The sequence below is a fragment of the Pongo pygmaeus genome, chromosome 9 (genome assembly GCF_028885625.2).
Source record: "Pongo pygmaeus isolate AG05252 chromosome 9, NHGRI_mPonPyg2-v2.0_pri, whole genome shotgun sequence".
In the NCBI taxonomy this organism is placed as follows: Eukaryota; Metazoa; Chordata; class Mammalia; order Primates; family Hominidae; genus Pongo; species Pongo pygmaeus.
Genome location: NC_072382.2, coordinates 12,180,278 through 12,198,143, shown reverse-complemented (window position 1 = coordinate 12,198,143; position 17,866 = coordinate 12,180,278). Strand labels below are relative to the sequence as shown.

General features: G+C 49.6%; 1 protein-coding gene across 5 annotated transcripts; it reads right to left on the bottom strand.

Moving 5' to 3' along the window:
• Positions 1-220: 220 nt before the first annotated feature.
• On the bottom strand, positions 221-17,097 carry TUT1 (terminal uridylyl transferase 1, U6 snRNA-specific). 5 transcript variants are annotated; one of them, XM_063670861.1, is made up of 9 exons: positions 16,899-17,081; positions 14,551-14,741; positions 6,896-7,211; positions 6,613-6,713; positions 4,085-4,554; positions 2,697-2,806; positions 2,426-2,532; positions 2,172-2,264; positions 221-421 (listed from the first exon to the last, which is right to left on the bottom strand). In XM_063670861.1, the coding sequence occupies exons 1-9, from the start codon at positions 16,978-16,980 to the stop codon at positions 221-223; spliced, it is 1,671 nt and encodes a 556-aa protein (XP_063526931.1). In that variant the 5' UTR covers positions 16,981-17,081. The 5 variants fall into 5 exon arrangements, with proteins under 5 accessions (XP_063526931.1, XP_063526930.1, XP_054296170.1 ...); XM_063670860.1 differs by lacking the exon at positions 221-421 and adding an exon at positions 565-1,754 and having other exon boundaries at positions 2,422-2,532; positions 17,015-17,097; XM_054440195.2 differs by lacking the exon at positions 221-421 and adding an exon at positions 565-1,754 and having other exon boundaries at positions 2,422-2,532; positions 16,899-17,085.
• Positions 17,098-17,866: the final 769 nt, after the last annotated feature.

The following is a 17,866-nucleotide window of genomic DNA, read 5'->3' as shown; positions in this document are numbered from 1 at the left end:
GGTGCTGTTACTGCGAGCAGGGCACCGGCCCTCCGGCCCGAAGCAGGGCAGGGACATGAGGGAGAACGCGCCCTGTCCCTCCCACCTCCTCCGGACTCGGACTCTGGAGGGGCTGACGCTGGAAGACCTGACATCGTCGCTTCTGGTGTTCACGGCTTTTGACCCATGTTCAGGTTTGAAATCTCTTACCCGATTTAAGAACGGGATGAACTCTCCTCGTTTAAAGGAGAGAATGAAGAACCCTGAACGCAAATCTCCGTCCTTGTCCGCATAAATCTGAGGCGACAGGAAGAATGTGGAGGCAAACCTGGCTCTTCTCAGTACTGCTCGAGCCACCCACCGCTCTGCCATTCAGGAACTCTGCGCAGGTGCCAGGTGCCACGCGCGGTGCTGCCCCCGCACTCCCCTCGAGCTGTGCGAACTGTAGAAAGGAGAAGCTGCTGGGGTGGAGAGCAGCAGGGAGAGACCCATGTTCGGGGTCAGACGAGAGCAGCTGCATGAAGTTCTGGGGGAGGGGAAGGAGGATTATGACCAGATGGAAATGAAAGGAAACGGGAGACTGTATTAATAAACTAGCAGCTTTATTGCCCTTTAGGGGCCATGTCTTCACTTGAGATGTCGAAGTGCTTGAGGGAGGAAAACCTGTAGGAAATGATGGAGATCAGGGAACAGGCCTTGGGGATCCTGGAGCGGGGTCACAGTGAGCATTCGGTCAGCCGGGGAGACAGACGCCACAAAGCTCAGCAGGGGCTCAGTTTCTGGCCTCTCTTCGCCACCACTCAGTCCTCTCAGCTCCTGGGTGACCTGAGCCTCAGTCGCCAGCCACCCTGCTCTTGTGCCAACGCCACCTCCAGCTCCTTCCTTGGTTTGCTGCTGCAAGCGTCTACGGGCTCGCCGCCGCCCTTGCCACACTCGGTGCCACAAGGCACAGCGCCAGCTCACTGAGGGCAGGGATGCCCCCTTCCCTGCCTCACCCTGAGACCCTCCTTGGGCTGCCTCATGTCCCTTGGGCCCCCGCTCTGCCAGGGCTGCATGGCTGGGCTGCCTCTCTTCTCCAGGGGCTCCATGCTTCCCAGTGGTCAGGGGCAGGTCCCCTGGCTGCCCAGGGCTCTGCATGGCCCAGTCCTGCACCATCTCTCCAACTTCTATAACCATCTCTTCTACCCTGTCTTCCCCACCGTCCCCTGCACATCCCTGCTGCTCCTCTTTCCCCTCCTCACAGCAGTTTTTCTGTCCATCTACTTTGAGTCTTTTGCTTGTCCCTCCCTGAGAGGACTCCCCAGTTCCACCTCCTTCTGACCGCGGTCTCTTGGTTCCCTGTTCTATATGGCACCCCAGTGCTTCCCTGAATACCTGCACCAGGGCAGCAGTGAGCTGGGTGAACGGTGCAGGGGGTAAAGGGATCGGCGTAGCAGAGAGCAGGGAGCTGGGGGAGCTGGGCTGCAGAAGGGGGAGCAGCCCCCAGTCCCGACCGCGGGAGGAACGGCGCTGGTACTGGAGGCTTCGGCAGTAATTGGCTGCTGCTCGGCAGCAATTCTGTAGGCGCCCAGCCACCCGGCTGGTCACATTGGCTGCGACATTGTGACTCAGGTCAAAAGGGTCCTGGAGATTCAGGGGGCCAAGGCGCAGACCCTCCCAGAGATTAGAAGGCAGGCCCCCTGCCACAGGCAGTGCCTGACCCTCCCGCAGGGAGAGCAGGGAGCCACGAAGATCCCAGCAAGATACACAGGAGAAGAACTGGGCTAGCAGGGAACCTGGAGGAGGAGGAAGAGTGGGGAAAGGGGGGGTCACTTAGAGGCCAGAACTGATACAGGTCCTGCACCAGAGCCATTTCCTTAGCAGGACTTTCTTTTTCCCTTCCAAGGGGCTCAGCAGAGTCCCAGGAAGCTAGGCTTCTCTGATCCCTATAAACAAGAGGTCAAACCTCTCTCCCTGTCCCCACATGATGTCCTTGCCCAGATGCTGCTGCTCCTTGCTAGCCAGTGTAACCTTGGGCAAGTCACTTAATTGCTCCCAAACATGGTTTCTTCATCTGTAAAATGGCAGTAATAATATTAGGTATCTCACAGGCTTTCTGTGAGAACCATGCCTGGCACACAGTTAGTGTGATATATGTTACCTACTGTTGATGAATATCATTACTAGTCCTCTACCAGGCTCCCCAAACTCACTGAGGGGCTCCACATTTGTGCTGGGCTCCAGTCTTGAGGCATCCCTGGGGAAACTGCAGTCCCAGCCGTCGACTTCCACCTGTTCCCCCTCTCCTGTGAAAGTAAATAAGGTGAGAGTCAGTCTGGAAGCAGGGAGATTGAGGGTGGGGGAAGAGAGATCTCATTCCCAGAGTTGCTTTGTGTATCTAAGTGTGATGAAGAAGAGAGAGGAAGCTAACAAGATGGGGAGGGTGGAGGCCAGGCCGAGTACCTGCTTTCTGGGTGAGCTCAGACACAGTGGGCAACACAGGAGGGTCCCTGGTCTGAAGAAAATAGATCACCAGCAAGGTCAGGGCGTAGTTACTGAGAAGGGGGCCACTCCCTGGGTAAATAAGCAATAATTCCGGTTAGATCAGAGGTGCTTCTAATCCCCTCACTGGCAGTTTTCGCAACCCCAGTGCCCATTCTGACCTCCCTTCTCTCCCTGAATCCCTGCCTTTGTCCTGACACCAACTCAGCCCCAAGTCTGTCCTGATCCATTCTCACCTGACAGCCCCCGACCCTGAGCCCAGCAGCGGAGGGTGTACACGAGGGGCCGGACTCGACCATCCAGCTCAGAGCAGAGACTCAGGAAACGGGAGTTATGCAGGGCCAGCCTGGGACAAAGCAGGGACAAGGGTGTTAGGGCTTGGGGATGTCAGAACCTACCACCCCCAGCTTTCATTCCAGACTTGCATAACTGGGACCAGCTGGAATAAGGCCAGAACCATTTCCCCAAATGTTGCTCACTGATCTTGTGAGACAGTGTGCGAAAGGACAAAGGAGTTCGGGAAACATCATCCTGTACGCCCATCCTGGACATTCACAGCACATTATTGTAAGACTGCTCATGAGCCATGGTCACACCACTGCACTCCAGCCTGGGTGACAAAGCAACGTCCCATGTCAAAAAAAAAAAAAAAAAAAAAGACTGCTCAGAGCCTTTACTATGCAAAGAAACAAAGACAGGAAGGGAGAGAGGAAGGAAGGAAAGGAGAGAGGGCAAGGGGAGAAGGGAGGAAATGGAGAAACCTTTTTGCATCTAATTTTGAATTTCCCAAATTTATTCAACCGCAGAGCTCTTTTCTACATCCCTTGAAAGTAGTATTCTAGGGTGCAGTGCCTCACGCCTGTAATCCCAGCACTTTGGGAGGCCGCAGTGGGCAGATCACCTGAGGTCAGGAGTTCAAGATCAGCCTGGGCAACACGGTGAAATCCCATCTCTACTAAAAATACAAAATTAGCCCGGTGTGGTGGCACATGCCTGTAATCCCAGCTACTCGGGAGGCTGAGGCAGGAGAATCACTTGAACCTGGGAGGCGGAGGATCCAGTGAGCTGAGATCGCGCCACTGCACTCCAGCCTGGCAACAAGAGTAAATCTCAGTCTCACCAAAAAAAAAAAAAAAAAAAAAAAAGAAAGTAATATTCTAAGGAAAACACTTTACAAACACTGAAATGGAAGCCAGGCAGGAGGAGATAAGGGACAGAAAGAGGGATGGTCCCAAACAAGGACAAACTTGAGACTCAGCAGGTGCAGGAGTTTCCCAAGCCAGACTCTCTCCTGGCCCACCCCAGAATTCTCAGCTGGCCTGCCCCAAAGAAAGGTACGGTGCCTCACGCCTGTAGTCCCAGCACTTTGGGAGGCCGAAGCGGGTGATCACCTGAGGTCGGGAGTTCGAGACCAGCCTGACCAACATGGAGAAATCCCGTCTCTACTAAAAATACAAAATTAGCCAGGCGTGGTGGCGCGTGCCTGTAATCCCAGCTACTTGGAAGGCTGAGGCAGGAGAATCACTTCAACCTGGGAGGCGGAGGTTGCGGAGAGCCAAGATGGCGCCATTGCACTCCAGACTGGGCAACGAGCGAAATGTCGTCTTGAAAAAAAGAAAGGTACCGGTTACTGAGGGAGACGTCACCGTGGAGACCTGAAGGCCGATGACAGAACTTGACCACAGGGCGCCGGGCAGAGGGCACAGTTTGGACTCGATACACCCCAGGGACACAGCCCCGGAGAATGGATCCCACCAGCTCCAGCATTGCTGCCCCCTCTGCTTTCTCCTGCTTTGGGGTCTCTGCTAGTTCCGGGGCCTTCCCCAGGTCCCCCTCTTCCCTGTCCTCTAGCAGTGGTGAGGCTGGAGGCAGAGACTGGGGAGAAGCAAGGGTCTCGGAGGCCAAGGCAGAGTCTGGAGTTTGGGGCGCCAGGGAGGAGGAAGGGGTTTCAAAGTCCAGGGCTTCAGAATCCTGGGGAGAAGCTGGAGGTTGTGAATCTGGAGGGGAGGCTGGGGTGCAGGCGAGGGCTTGAGGGTCCAGTGGGGAAGCCAGGGCCGAGTCCAGCGATGGAGATTCCGGAGCCTTTGGGACTGGCTGTGGACAGAAATGAACTGAGTGAAATGCTTCTGCTGTCCCCTAAGCAGGGATCTCTCTAGATAATATTACTTCCAGCTTATTCAGCTCCATTTTAAGGGCTTTATACATATTAACTCATTTAATCTTCACAGCAACCTTTTTTTTTTTAAAGATAACCTTTAATTCTATAAAATAAAAGGTCTACCTCTGCAAAAAATGTCATTGTCCTGAAAGACAAAAACAGAGGAACTATTATAGACTAAAGAGAAACTGTAACAGTCCATTGTCAGGACAGCTGACCAAATTAGAGAGTATGGACTGTAAAGTCTGTAAAGGTTTACATTTGTATCAATGTAACATTTTCTCAACTTGATAATGGTACTGTGGTTATACACTAGAATACCTTTACACTAGAATACCTTTGTTCTTGCATAACACACACTGAAATATTGAGGGGTAAAGGAATGTGATACATGCAACCTTCTCTCAGATGATTCAGAAAATATAAATAGAGTGTGTGTGTGTGTAGAGAAAGATAAAAAGAATGATAAAACATTTAAAAACTCCTGTTGCGGGGGCAGCAGGCATATAGGAACTCTACTTTCTGCTCACTTTTGCTGTGAATCTAACACTGCTCTAAAAAATAAAGTCTTTTTTTTTTTTTTTTGAGATGGAGTCTCAATCTGTCATCCAGGCTGGAGTGCAGTGGCGCGATCTCGGCTCACTGCAACCTCTGCCTCCTGGGTTCAAGCTGTCTCTCCTGCCTCAGCCTCCCGAGTAGCTGGGATTATAGGCGCGTGCCACCATACCCGGCTGATTTTTGTATTTTTAGTAGAGACAGCATTTCACTATGTTGGCCAGGCTGGTCTCAAACTCCTGACCTCAGGTGATCCACCTGCCTTGGCCTCCCAAAGTGCTGGGATTACACAGGGGTGAACCACCGCGCCCGGCCAAGTCTTTTTTTTTTTTAAATAATAATAGGCTGGGCATGGGGGCTTATGCCTGTAATCCCAGCAATTTGGGAGAATGAGGCAGGAGGATTCCTTGAGCCCAGGAGTTCGAGACCAGCCTGGGAAACATAGTGAGACCCTATTTCTAAGTAATAATAATAATCCTTTCCTAAACAGAATCTGTACATTAGATGTTAGAAAATACAGATAAGTGGCCGGGCATGGTAGCTCATTCCTGTAATCCCAGCACTTTGGGAGGCCAAGGTGGGTGGATCACTTGAGGCCAGGAGTCCAAGACCAGTCTGGCCTACATGAAGAAACCTCATCTCTACTAAAAATACAAAAAATTAGCCAGGCATGGTGGCATGTGCCTGTATTCCGAGCTACTTGGGAAGCTGAGGCACAAGAATCACTTGAACCCAGGAGGTGGAGGTTGTAGTGAGCTGAGATCACAGCACTGTACTCCAGCTTGGGTAACAGAGTTAGACTGTGTCTCAGAAAAAAAAAGAAAATACACATAAGCAAAACTAAAAGGACCTTATTGTATATTTTTTAACATATTTTTTTCCAAAATAAGATCACATTGTACACACCATTTTGAAATTCTTTTTTTGTATCCGTGTCAATTCATTTTTTTTTTTTTGAGAAGGAGTCTCCCTCTGTCACCCAGGCTGGAGTGCAGTGGCACAGTCTCGGCTCACTGCAACCTCTGCCTCCCGGGTTCAAGTGATTCTCCTGCCTCAGCCTCCCAAGTAGCTGGGACTACAGGTGTACACCACCACACCCAGCTAATTTTTGTATTTTTTTTTAGTAGAGATGAGGGTTTCACTATATGTTGGCCAGGCTGGTCTTGAACTCCTGACCTCAGGTGATCCACCCACCTCAGCCTCCCAAAGCACTGGGATTACAGGCGTGAGCCACCGCACGTGGCCCCGTCAGTTCATTTTCATCCTATCTAATACTCATCCATATTCACATCTCTCCAATTACAATAAACTCTTTCAGGTAGGTCCTATTATCTGCATTGTAGATGAGGAACTAAGACATGGAGAGTTAAAGGACTTGCCCACAGTCACATGGCCATTCTCATGGACTCTTCCCAGCTCTCCCTGGGACACTCACTCACCTGGGGCTCTTCCAAGTCACCCAGATCCAAGAAGAGGTCAAGATCACAGCCATGGACATCGAAGCTATTTATGGAAGAGCCAAAAGGGTGGACCACACAGCCTGGGTGCCGAGCAGAGAAGAAAGGTCAAGAGAAGTTAGGGAGGAGCAGGGGGAGGAAGAACAAAAGGGAGCACAAAGATGGAAGAGCAACCAAACACCTCTAGCGCAGGGAGGACTGGGGATACAGACACAGGGGAGCAAAGGCCAGGGAGGGCTCAGACATAGTAGGGGAGGTAACTCACCAGGGAAGAACTCTGTGAAGACCTCCTGCATCAGGGCCACCACCAGGCTCCGAAGCTGCCGCTCAGCCTCGGACAACTCCCTCAGCCCCACAAGCTTTATCATTTGTGCCCCCACGTCTGCGGCCTCAGCTAGTGCTCTGGCCAGCTGGTGACTGTCGGGGGCCGCTCCTTTGGGGGATTTGGAGGCCGGGCTCTGGAACTCCTTCTGCTCCCGTGGGCGGACACGCAGGCGATGTCCTCCCAGCCTGTGCTGGGACTGTGACAAGACAGCCTCTCGAGCACCCACGTCCCCCATCTCCACAATGGCAAACACTCCCTGGTAAACAACAGGGGCAGAGATGATGATTTTGGAACCAAGAATCTAAGCACGTGATCTACAGTGGATGAGAATATTTGAAATGGAGACTATCCCATAAATTGAGAATATTTGCTTGCTGTTTTCATAATAACAGGGGACATATTTAGAAAAGCAATTTTCAGCCAGGTGCAGTGACTCGTGCCTGTAATCCCAGCACTTTGGGAGGCTGAGGCAGGAGAACTGCTTGAGCCCAGGAGTTGGAGACCAACTAGGGCAACATAGTGAGATCCCATCTCTACAAACAATTTTTTTTTTTTGAGATGGAGTCTTACTCTGTTACCCAGGCTGGAGTGCAGTGGGGTGATCTTGGCTCACTGCAACCTCTGCCTCCCAGGTTCCAGCGATTCCCCTGCCTCAGCCTCCCGAGTAGCTGGGATTACAGGCACATGCCACCATGCCCAGCTAATTTTTGTATTTTCAGTAAAAATGGGGTTTCACCATGTTGGCCAGGCTGGTCTCTAACTCCTAAACTCCTAAACTCGGCCTCCCAAAGCGCTGGGATTACAGGTGTGTGCCACTGCACCTGGCCAGTACAATGTTTTAAAATTAGCCAGGTAGTCCCAGCTACTAGAGAGGAAGAGATAGGAGGATTGCTTGAGCCCGGGGGCTGAGATCGCAGTGAGCCGAGATCGCACACTGCACTCCAGTCTGGGTGACACAGCCACACCCTGTCTCAAAAAAAAAAAGAAAAGAAAAAGAAAAAGAAAATTAGCCAGGCATGGCAGCACACACCTGTAGTCCCAGCTACTTGGGAGGCTATGGTAAGAGCATCACTTGAGCCCAGGATGTTGAGGCTGCAGTGAGCTGTGATTGCACCACTACACACCAGCCTGAGAGACAGTGAGACCCTGTCTCAAAAAAAAAGTAGAAAAACAATTCTTTCCCTCACTCCTATTCCACACATTTTACTCTCACCCCAGTCTGCCTCTAAAAACCTCATTTTATCTATATTATTTCTGTCCTCTACTCTTCCCAATGATGTGATTACACTATGACCCACCCTATAACTTTTCCTGATATAATTAGAATTTTTTTAAACATTTATTAAGGATCCATGTAACAGAATGAGTCCACTTTAAAAATCTTTTAAAAAATCAATTCATGCAGCTGGGCGCAGTGGCTCACACCTGTAATCCCAGCACTTTAGGAGGCCAAGGTGGGTGGATCACGAAGTCAGGAGATAGAGACCATCCTGGCTAACACGATGAAACCCTGTCTCTACTAAAAATACAAAAAATTAGCCGGGCGTGGTGGTGAGCGCCTATAGTCCCAGCTACTCGCGGGGCTAAGGCAGGAGAATGGCATGAACCCAGGAGGCGGAGCTTGCAGTGAGCTGAGATGGCGCCACTGCACTCCAGCCTGGGCGATAGAGCGAGACTCAAAAAAAAAAAAAAAAAAAATCAATTCATGTAATGAACACTGTGCTAGGCATAAATACAAACTCATAAACCCTGTCTTCAAGAACTCACTATCTAGGAATAACAGCAATATAACAACTATATTGTAAGTTGGTGAGTTCAATGATATTCACTGGCCATATTTTTTTAAAGGTAAAATATTAGCAAGAAGAGGAAAAACGCCGGGCGCAGTAGCTCATGCCTAATTTCAACACTTTGGGAGGTCTAGGCGGGTGGATCACTTGAGGTCGGGAGTTCAAGACCAGCCTGACCAACATGGCAAAACCCCATCTCCACTAAAAATACAAAATTAGCCGGATATGGTGGTGCATGCCTGTAATCCCAGCTACTCAGGAGGCAACTGCTTGAACCCAGGAGGTGGAGGTTACTGTAAGCCGAGATTGTGCATTGCACTCCAGTCTGTCCAGTCTGGACAACAAGAGCGAATCTCCGTCTCAAAAAAAAAAAAAAAAGAAGAAGAGGAAAAACAGGACTGCTTTAGGGAAAAAAGTCCATATTCTTTTATATCCTCCAATGGTAAAGCTGGACCTTCATCTTGTTTATAAAAAGGTTCCTGCTACAGTAAGGTAGCACCAAGACAGAGTGGTGCTAGCATAAAGATAGACATTCAGATGAAGGGAATGGAATTGAGACCCTGAAAGAAACCCACGCATCTGTGGTCAACTGATTTTGAACAATGGTGTCAAGAAGATTCAATGGGGAAAGAACAGTCTTGTCAACAAATTGTGCTGGGACAACTGGATAGCCACATGCAAAACAATGATATTGAACCTTTACCTCATACCATACATAACAATTAACTCAACCCGGAGGATGGCTACACCAGTACACAGGCCTGAATCACAAATGGGAAGTAACCAAGAAAGGATAAGGGGTTTCTTTTTGGAGTGGTGAAAACATTCTGGAATCAGTCATGAGGGCTGAAGAACCCTGTGAATATACTAACACTCACTGAATTGTATACTTTTTTTTTTTTGAGACAGAGTCTCTCTGTCACTCAGACTTGAGTACAGTGGCACACTCTTGGCTCATTATTACCTCTGCCTCCCGGGTTTAGGCAATTATCCTACCTCAGCCTCCCTAGTAGCTGGGATCAAAGGCATGCACCAATATACCTGGCTAATTTTTGTATTTTTAATAGACATGGGGTTTCACCACGTTAGCCAGGCTGGTCTCGAACTCCTGATCTCAAGTGATCCTCCCACCTCAGCCTCCCAAAGGGCTGGGATTACAGGTATCAGCCAACACACCCACCCCTAAATTGTATACTTTTTTTTTTTTTTTTTTGAGACGGAGTTTCGCTCTGTCACCCAGGCTGGAGTGCAGTGGCACAATCTTGGCTCACAGCAACCTCTGCCTCCCAGGTTCAAGTGATTCTCCTGCTTTCTGCCTCCTGAGTAGCTGGAATTACAGGTGCCCACCACCACACCTAGGTAAATTTTTGTATTTTTAGTAGAGATGGGGTTTCACCATGTTGGCCAGGCTGGTCTCCAACTCCTAACCTTAGGTGATCCACCTGCCTCGGCCTCCCAAAGTGCTGGGATTACAGGCCATGAGCCACCACGCCCGGCCAATTGTATACTTTTTGTTTATTTTTTTACCCAATAGTAAATAATCAACCAATGAATTGTATACTATTTATTTATTTTATTTTACTTTTTTTTTTTTTTGAGGAGTCTCGCTCTGTTGCCCAGGCTGGAGTGTAGTGGCATGATCTCGGCTCACTCCAACCTCCGCCTCGGGTTCAAGTATTTCTCCTGCCTCAGTCTCCCAAGTAGCTGGGATTACAGGAATCTGCCACTACGCCCAGCTAGTTTTTTTGTATTTTTAGTAGAGACGGTTTCACCATGTTGGCCAGGCTGGTCTCGAACTCCTGACCTCAGGTGATCTGCCCACCTCAGCCTCCCAAAGTGCTGGGATTACAAGTGTGAGCCACCTGGCCCAGCCACACCCTTCTTTTTTTAGAGACAGGATTTTGCTCTGTCACCAAGGCGGAGTGCCGTGATGTGATTATAGCTCACTGCAGCTTTGAATTCCTGGACTCAAGTGAACCTCCCACCTCAGCCGCCTCAGCAGCTGGGATGATAGGGGCGCACCACCATGCGCAGACTTACTTCTACCCTTATGCCAAACACAGCAAAGAACTGAAGTGAAGCCAAGGACAAAGGTAGCTACTTGGACCTGCCCGGGCCAGTCTTCTGACTCTAATAAACCACAGTTTACCAGACTGCAGTACACCACCAAGTTTGTAACCAAAGCCCCAGCTGGAAATTAAGAGTCTTTTTCACTGGGCTTGTCTGTGCTCCTATTTTTCTCCAAAACCTCACAGAAGGCGTCAGGGAGGGCAGGATTGGCAGATTCAGAAGACTGTGTCAGCTGGGCGTGGTAGCTCATGCATGTAATCCCAGCACTCTGGGAGGCCGAGGCGGGCAGATCATGTGACGCCAGGAGTTCCAGACCAGCCTGGCCAACATGGTGAAACCCGTCTCTACTAAAAATACAAAAATTAGCCGGGCATGGTGGCAGGCGCCTGTAAACCCAGCTACTCAGGAGGCAAGGGTTGCAGTGAGCCAAGATCACGCCACTGCACTCCAGCCTGGGCGACAGAATGAGACTCCACCTCAAAAATAAATAAACAGGCCGGGCACGATGGCTCACGCCTGTAATCCCAGCACTTTGGGAGGCCGAAGCAGGCGGATCACCCGAGGTCGGGAATTCCAGACCAGCCTGACCAACATAGAGAAACCCCATCTCTACTAAAAATACAAAATTAGCCAGGCATGGTGACGCATGCCTGTAATCCCAGCTACTCGGGAGGCTGAGGCAGAATCACTTGAACCCGGGAGCCAGAGGTTGCGGTGAGCCGAGATCGCCCCAAGCCAAGTTCGCGCCACTGCATTCCAGCCTGGGCAACAAGGGCAAAACTCCATCTCAAATACATAAATAAATAAATAAATAAAAATAAGGAGCCTGTGTCCTTGCCATTTTTGTCCTCTCAACACCACCATCCATAGCTAGAGTTACTATTTGTTGAGGGCTTATTATAAACTATGCAGTTCGCACAAACGATGTCTGAGGCTCATAAGCCACCTACAAGGTATGTATTATTATTTCCATTTTACAAATTAAGAAACTGAAACTCAAAGAGGTTAAGTAACTCGTAACTGCCTCACAAGCAGTGTCTTAAACTCCCAAATCTCCAACTGCCTACTGACCATTTCCCTCAAGGGAATGTTGTGGAGATTAGATGCAAGTGTATATAATGGACTTAGCACACAATTGATGCATAGTAGTTCCTCAATAAAAATGTTCATCATTAGGCGGAGCACAGTGGTTTACGCCTGTAAACCCAGCACTTTGCGGGGCTGAGGTGGGCGGATCACTTGAGGCCAGGAGTTCAAGACCAGCATGGCCAACGTGGAGAAATCCTGTCTCTACTAAAAATACAAAAAATTAGGCCAGGCACAGTAGCTCACACCTATAATCCCAGCACTTTGGGAGGCCGAGGTAGGTGGATCACCTGAGGTCAGAAGTTCAAGACCAGCCTGGCGAACATGGTGAAACCTGGTCTCTACTAAAAATGCAAAAATTAGCCGGGTGTGGTGGCACTCGCCTCCAGTCCCAGCTACTCGGGAGGCTGAGGCGGGAGAATCGCTTGCTGGGATTACAGGTGCCTGCCACCACACCCAGCTAATTTTTGTATTTTTAGTAGAGATGGGGTTTCTCCATGATGGCCAGGCTGGTCTCGAACTCCTGACCTTAGGTGATCCTCCCACTTCAGCCTCCCAAAGTGCTGGGATTACAGGCGTAAGCCACTGTGCCCAGCCGAGAGAAATACTTTTTCTAAAGGCCTCCTCAGTAAACTTCTACTTATATCTCAGCTCCTCAGTAAACTTCTACTTATATCTCAGTGGCCAGAATTCTACCACAAAAAAAAAAAAAAAAGGAAAAAGAAAAGGCATTTTTCTCAGAATAAAAGGAAAAAAAAATAGAGAGAGGAGGGGACTCAAACTCAGCTAACACTAACCTTTTTTTTTGAGGTGGAGTTTCGCTCTTGTTGCCCAGGCTGGAATGCAATGGCACGATGTTGGCTCACTGCAACCTCCGCCTCCCGGGTTCAAGCGATTCTCCTGTCTCAGCCTCCCGAGTAGCTGGGATTACAGACACGTGCCACTACGCCCCGCTAATTTTGTATTTTCAGTAGAGACGGGATTTCTCCATGTTGGTCAGGCTGATCTCGAACTCCCAACCTCACATGATCCGCCCACCCCAGCCTACCAAAGTGCTGGGATTACAGGCGTGAGCCACTGGGCCTGGCCGACACTAACCTTTTATACTCTGCCCTACAACCTGCCCCTTCTTCTTGCCTGAAGATATGGGGCAGCAGTATCGTAACTGTGAAGAGCCACATGCCAATAATGGCAGAGCAGGAAAACAGCAAAGCCCTGAACTGTCCGGGTCTGGACTTCCTGTTACATGAGAAAAACTAAACTCCTATTGTTTAAGCCATTTGTAGTTTGGTTGCTGAATGCAATCCCTAACAAACACAGGCTCCAACCCATTCTAAAAGATAACCTGGGCTGCAAAGGGATATTTGGGATCACCTAAGAAGCCATGCCTATATAACAAGAGTGCAGCCTCAGAACCACAGTATGACCAAGGAACACAGCACCTCAACAGTGAACTTTTTTCAAGAGACCAAAACCTACAGGGAAGCAACACAAAAAGCACAAGTTTGTTTATTTAACACTCTCCAAAGGACAGGGTGTTCTAACCAAACAACCTTAGTACCTCTCAGTGTAAGTGAATAAACTAACTGGTTTATCAACCAGGTTCTTGTGGAGTTGATCCAATGGTATGTTGTTCTTTAAGGACCAAGTTTCACTATAATTACTTATTTAATTGTTTACTTTCTCCTCTAGACTATAGGCTCTGTGAGAGCAGGGACCATACCTATCCCATTCACTACTCAGAATGCAGCCCTAAGCATAGTGCCTAGTACAAAGTTAGCTGTGAATAAATATTTGGCAAAGAATTCACTGAATCAATAGATGACACACACAAAAAAATCCCCCAATGACAAACTCTGGTGAAGTGATAAAATCCAAAGGGTGGGACTGGGAGCAGTGGCTCATGCCCGTAATCCCAGCATTTTGGGAGGTTGAAGCGCGCGGCTCACCTGAGGTCAGGAGTTCGAGACCAGCCTGGTCAACGTGGTGAAACCCCGTCTCTACTAAAAATACAAAAATTAGCTGGGCATGGGGGCACGTGCCTGTAATCCCAGTTGCTTGGGTGGCTAAAGTGCAAGAATTGCTGGAACCCAGGAGGCAGACATCACAGTGAGCTGAGATTGTGCCACTGCACTCAAAAGCATAATAATAAAAATAAAAATTCAAGGGGTGGGGAACGTGTGAGAAACTCCCAAAGCTGGTCTAGCCCAAGTACTGTGATGTCCATCAAGAACAAGCCACATTAGGAACCAGCTCAAAGAGGCTGTTGGTTTCTCTCTCTTGTCTCTTTGGTACACAGCACATCTGATTCATTCTTTTTTTTTTTTTCTTAAGACGGAGTCTCGCTCTGTCATCCAGGCTGGAGCGCAGTGGCACGATCTCAGCTCACTGCAACCTCCACCTCCCGGGTTCAAGCGATTCTCCTGCCTCAGCCTCCCAAGTAGCTGGGAGTACAGGCATGCGCCATCGCACCCAGCTAATTTTTTATTTTTAGTAGAGACGGGGTTTCACCATGTTGGCCAGGCTGGTCTCAAACTCCTAACCTCAGGTAATCCACCTGCCTCAGCCTCCCAAAGTGATGGGATTACAGGTGTGGGCCATCGCGCCCAGCCCTGATTCATTCTTTAACCCGAGAGCCATTCACTTTACCTTGTCCTTGTCCATGACAACACTGGCCACAGGTCCAAACGCTTGGAAGTACTCAGAGAGCTGAGCAGAGTCCACATCCCTGGGAAAGCCACTGACAAACACACTTCGAAGTCCCTGGGCCTTTCTCGCAGCTCGTAGTTCTACCAGGTGCCGGTGCTTTCTGCCTCCCAAGTGGGCATCAAGGCTGGGTCCTGCAAAGACAAGTGTGAGACAAAAACATGCAAAGCACTCTTCGGCGTGTCTGCCTTTGTTCTCTGCATACCTAAATCTGACTGATCCTTCCAAGCCACAGAAACTGTGACCTGTGAATAAACAAAGTCCTGGCTCCTTTTACCTTCCTCTCTTATACATTTGTCTAAATAGTACATTCTTTTTTTTTTAATTTATTTTTTTAAACAGAGTCTCACTGTCGCCCCCGCTGGAGTTCAGTGGCGCAGTCTCCACTCACTGCAACTTCTGCCTCCCAGGTTCAAGAAATTCTGCCTCAGCCTCGTGAGTAGCTGGGACTACGGGCGTGTGTCACCACACCCGGCTAATTTTTGTATTTTTAGTAGAGACGAGGGTTCCCAGGAGAACTGGCTACACTACAAGTATTTTGTTTATTTTTACTTAAAGAACAGTGTGATAGTAAAGTATTTCTTAAACCACCTATTTGTGCTAGGTAGAGTTGGAAAGAAATTAACAGATAACTTATCCAGGTCATCTACACAAGAACTAAAAAAATTTGGATCCTGGAATACTTCGTGGATCATCTTTGGACATGGTATGATATAGTGATGTCAAAGGCAGGATCTGAAATCACATTGCCCAAGTTCAAATCCCAGTTCTGTCAAGCTGTGTGAGACCTTCGTCAAGTTATGAAGCCTCACTGTGCATCAACTTCCTTAGATATAAAATGGAAATAACAGTACCTAGCACCTCACACACAGGTATTATCTAAATATATCACTTGGCAGAGAGAGTCTGGTACACGATAAATGTTGAAAAACTAGCCGTTGCTATTATTTTATTGAGTTAGCTGCTTGATGTCACCAAAGTAAATGTGGGGCCAAGGAAGACTCGTAGGTTTCTGGCTTGGCTTACTGGATGAACAGTGATAGTGCCATTCACAGTGAAAAGGAAGAATGGAAGTAAACCCTGTTTAGGGAACACTGTGATTCCAGACTTCAAAAGCAGGGCTGGGCACATTGGCTCACGCCTGTAATCCCAGCACTTTGGGAGGCCAAGATGGGAAGATCGCTTGAGGCCAGAATTGGAGACCAGCCTAGGCAACATGGTGAAAACCCATCTCTACAAAAAATTAAAAAATTTGCCAAGTAGGCCGGGCGCGGTGGCTCAGGCTTGTAATCCCAGCACTTTGGGAGGCCAAGGCGGGCGGATCACGAGGTCAGGAGATCGAGACCATCCTGACTAACATGGTGAAACCTCGTCTCTACTAAAAAATACAAAAAATTAGCCGGGCATGGTGGCGGGTGCCTGTAGTCCCAGCTACACGGGAGGCTGAGGCAGGAGAATGGCATGAACCCAGGAGGTGGAGCTTGCAGTGAGCCGGATCGTGCCACTGCACTCCAGCCTGGGCGACAGAGTGAGACTCTGTCTCAAAAAAAAAAAAAAGAAAAAGAGAAATTAGCCAAGTATGGTGGTGCACACCTGTAGACTCAACTACTTGGGAGGCTAGCCAGGGGTATGGTTTGAGCCCGGGAGGTTGAGGCTGCAGTGAGCCAAGATCACACCACCGCACTGCAGCCTGGGTGACAGAGCAAGACCTTGTCTCAAAAAAAAAAAAAGAAAAAGTGGAATTTGAAGTTACAGTGAACCCCTTGTCTATTTTTCCAAACCCATCTTCTGTCTCTTCCTCACTGGTACCTTATGGTCTAGTCATTCATGCCACCTATTTCATCCATCCCTGCCTTTGAGTAGGTCCTCTGTAGGCCTTCTCTGATTTAGTTACTGATTCTCTGTGGTCCCACAGTTCTCCAAACATATCTATAAAGCATTGAAACTTTCTCAATCTCTAGACGGTGAGCTCTTTCATCTCTGAACCCCCTTCCCCCACCCTAAAGATCAGCAGAATACCAGGCACAGAGCATATGTCCAATAGATGATGGTTAAAGAAGTAATAAAACAGTTAAACTTGCGTTGTGGAGATTTCATATACTGAGGAGGAGTGTAATGTGGTGGGACTTTCCCGACTCTCCAAATCCCCTCGGACTTGCGGAGTAAAAACGGAGGTGAGAGACCCTACCAACCGACTTGACAGGAACGGTTACCTATAACCCTAACTTTCGCCAGGATCAAAAGACGAAAGCCCCCAACCACCCCCGGGTCCCTCACTAGCCACCGCTTACGGTTGGCTGTAGTAACGTGGCAGAGGCAGCAGCGGAACCCCCCACGCGGCAGCGATTCGACATCCGAATCCACCGCCGCCATAGCGACTCTCCTGTACCGACAAAAACACAAGCACCTCTGCCACTACCGGAACCCACTTCGCCAAAGCTCAACGCGCTCGGAAGCAACTTCCGCCGGTCCGATAGGAAGTGACATAAAGTCGTTCAATTGCGCAGAAACACTCCTCCGGAAACCAAGCTCCTTCGACTCTGGGTTCCGTTCCTAGCCGCTGTCCAGTGCCCGCCCGTTTTAGGAAAAGCCGCGCGTTACGATGCTTATCTGCATGCGGTAAGCCGATTGGTGTGCTTTAAGCTGTTCAGACGTTGATTGGCCCAAAGCATCGTGAATATTCATGACAGCAGCCACAAAGGCCGGCGCCGGGTGGCATCTTGCTGCAGCTCCTTCACCCCGCAGTAGACAGCCGTGCGTCTGTACCCTCGACCCTTATTTACGCGACGAATAAAGGCGGAGGATCGGCAGCTTCCAATCCTTTGCCCCACGGAGCCCAGGGCTGTCCCTGGACTTCCAACCTTTTCAGGGCTGTTACTCCTTCCCTTCGCCCCCTGTCCTCCCGCAAAACGGGCGTTCTGCGACTGCTTCTAGCCCTGGTTGGGGAGCTCTGCCACCACCGGGCACCTTCCGGACTCCACGAGGTCCCTGGAGCCAGGCCCATTCCTTCCCCAGTAGTGGGCTGCGTGGTGTGCTCCGGAGGCGCCAGAGCTACTGGCGCACCTCAAAGCAATGCGACAAGACAAAACCGAATGCCGGTAACTGAGTTTAGACACTGGAGGGGGCGAATGCTGTCAACCCCCACCTGGTATAATTGTCAGTTCATCCCAACACCGCCGAGGTGTAGGCTCAGGACAGGGAGGCACTACGGGAGTTGGGGATGCCCTAGGGACAGGGACCATAACGAGGTGGAGAGGAC

Bases quoted from the DNA above. Each gene is read 5' to 3' on its own strand.
- TUT1 (XM_054440194.2), bottom strand. From the start codon at position 16,980: ATGGCGGCGGTGGATTCGGATGTCGAATCGCTGCCGCGTGGGGGGTTC. The intron at 7,212-14,550 runs GTAAAGTGAATG...GTTGTTTACCAG, and splicing joins TTGTCATGGACAAGGACAAG to GGAGTGTTTGCCATTGTGGA. The intron at 6,714-6,895 runs GTGAGTTACCTC...CTCGGCACCCAG, and splicing joins CTTCACAGAGTTCTTCCCTG to GCTGTGTGGTCCACCCTTTT.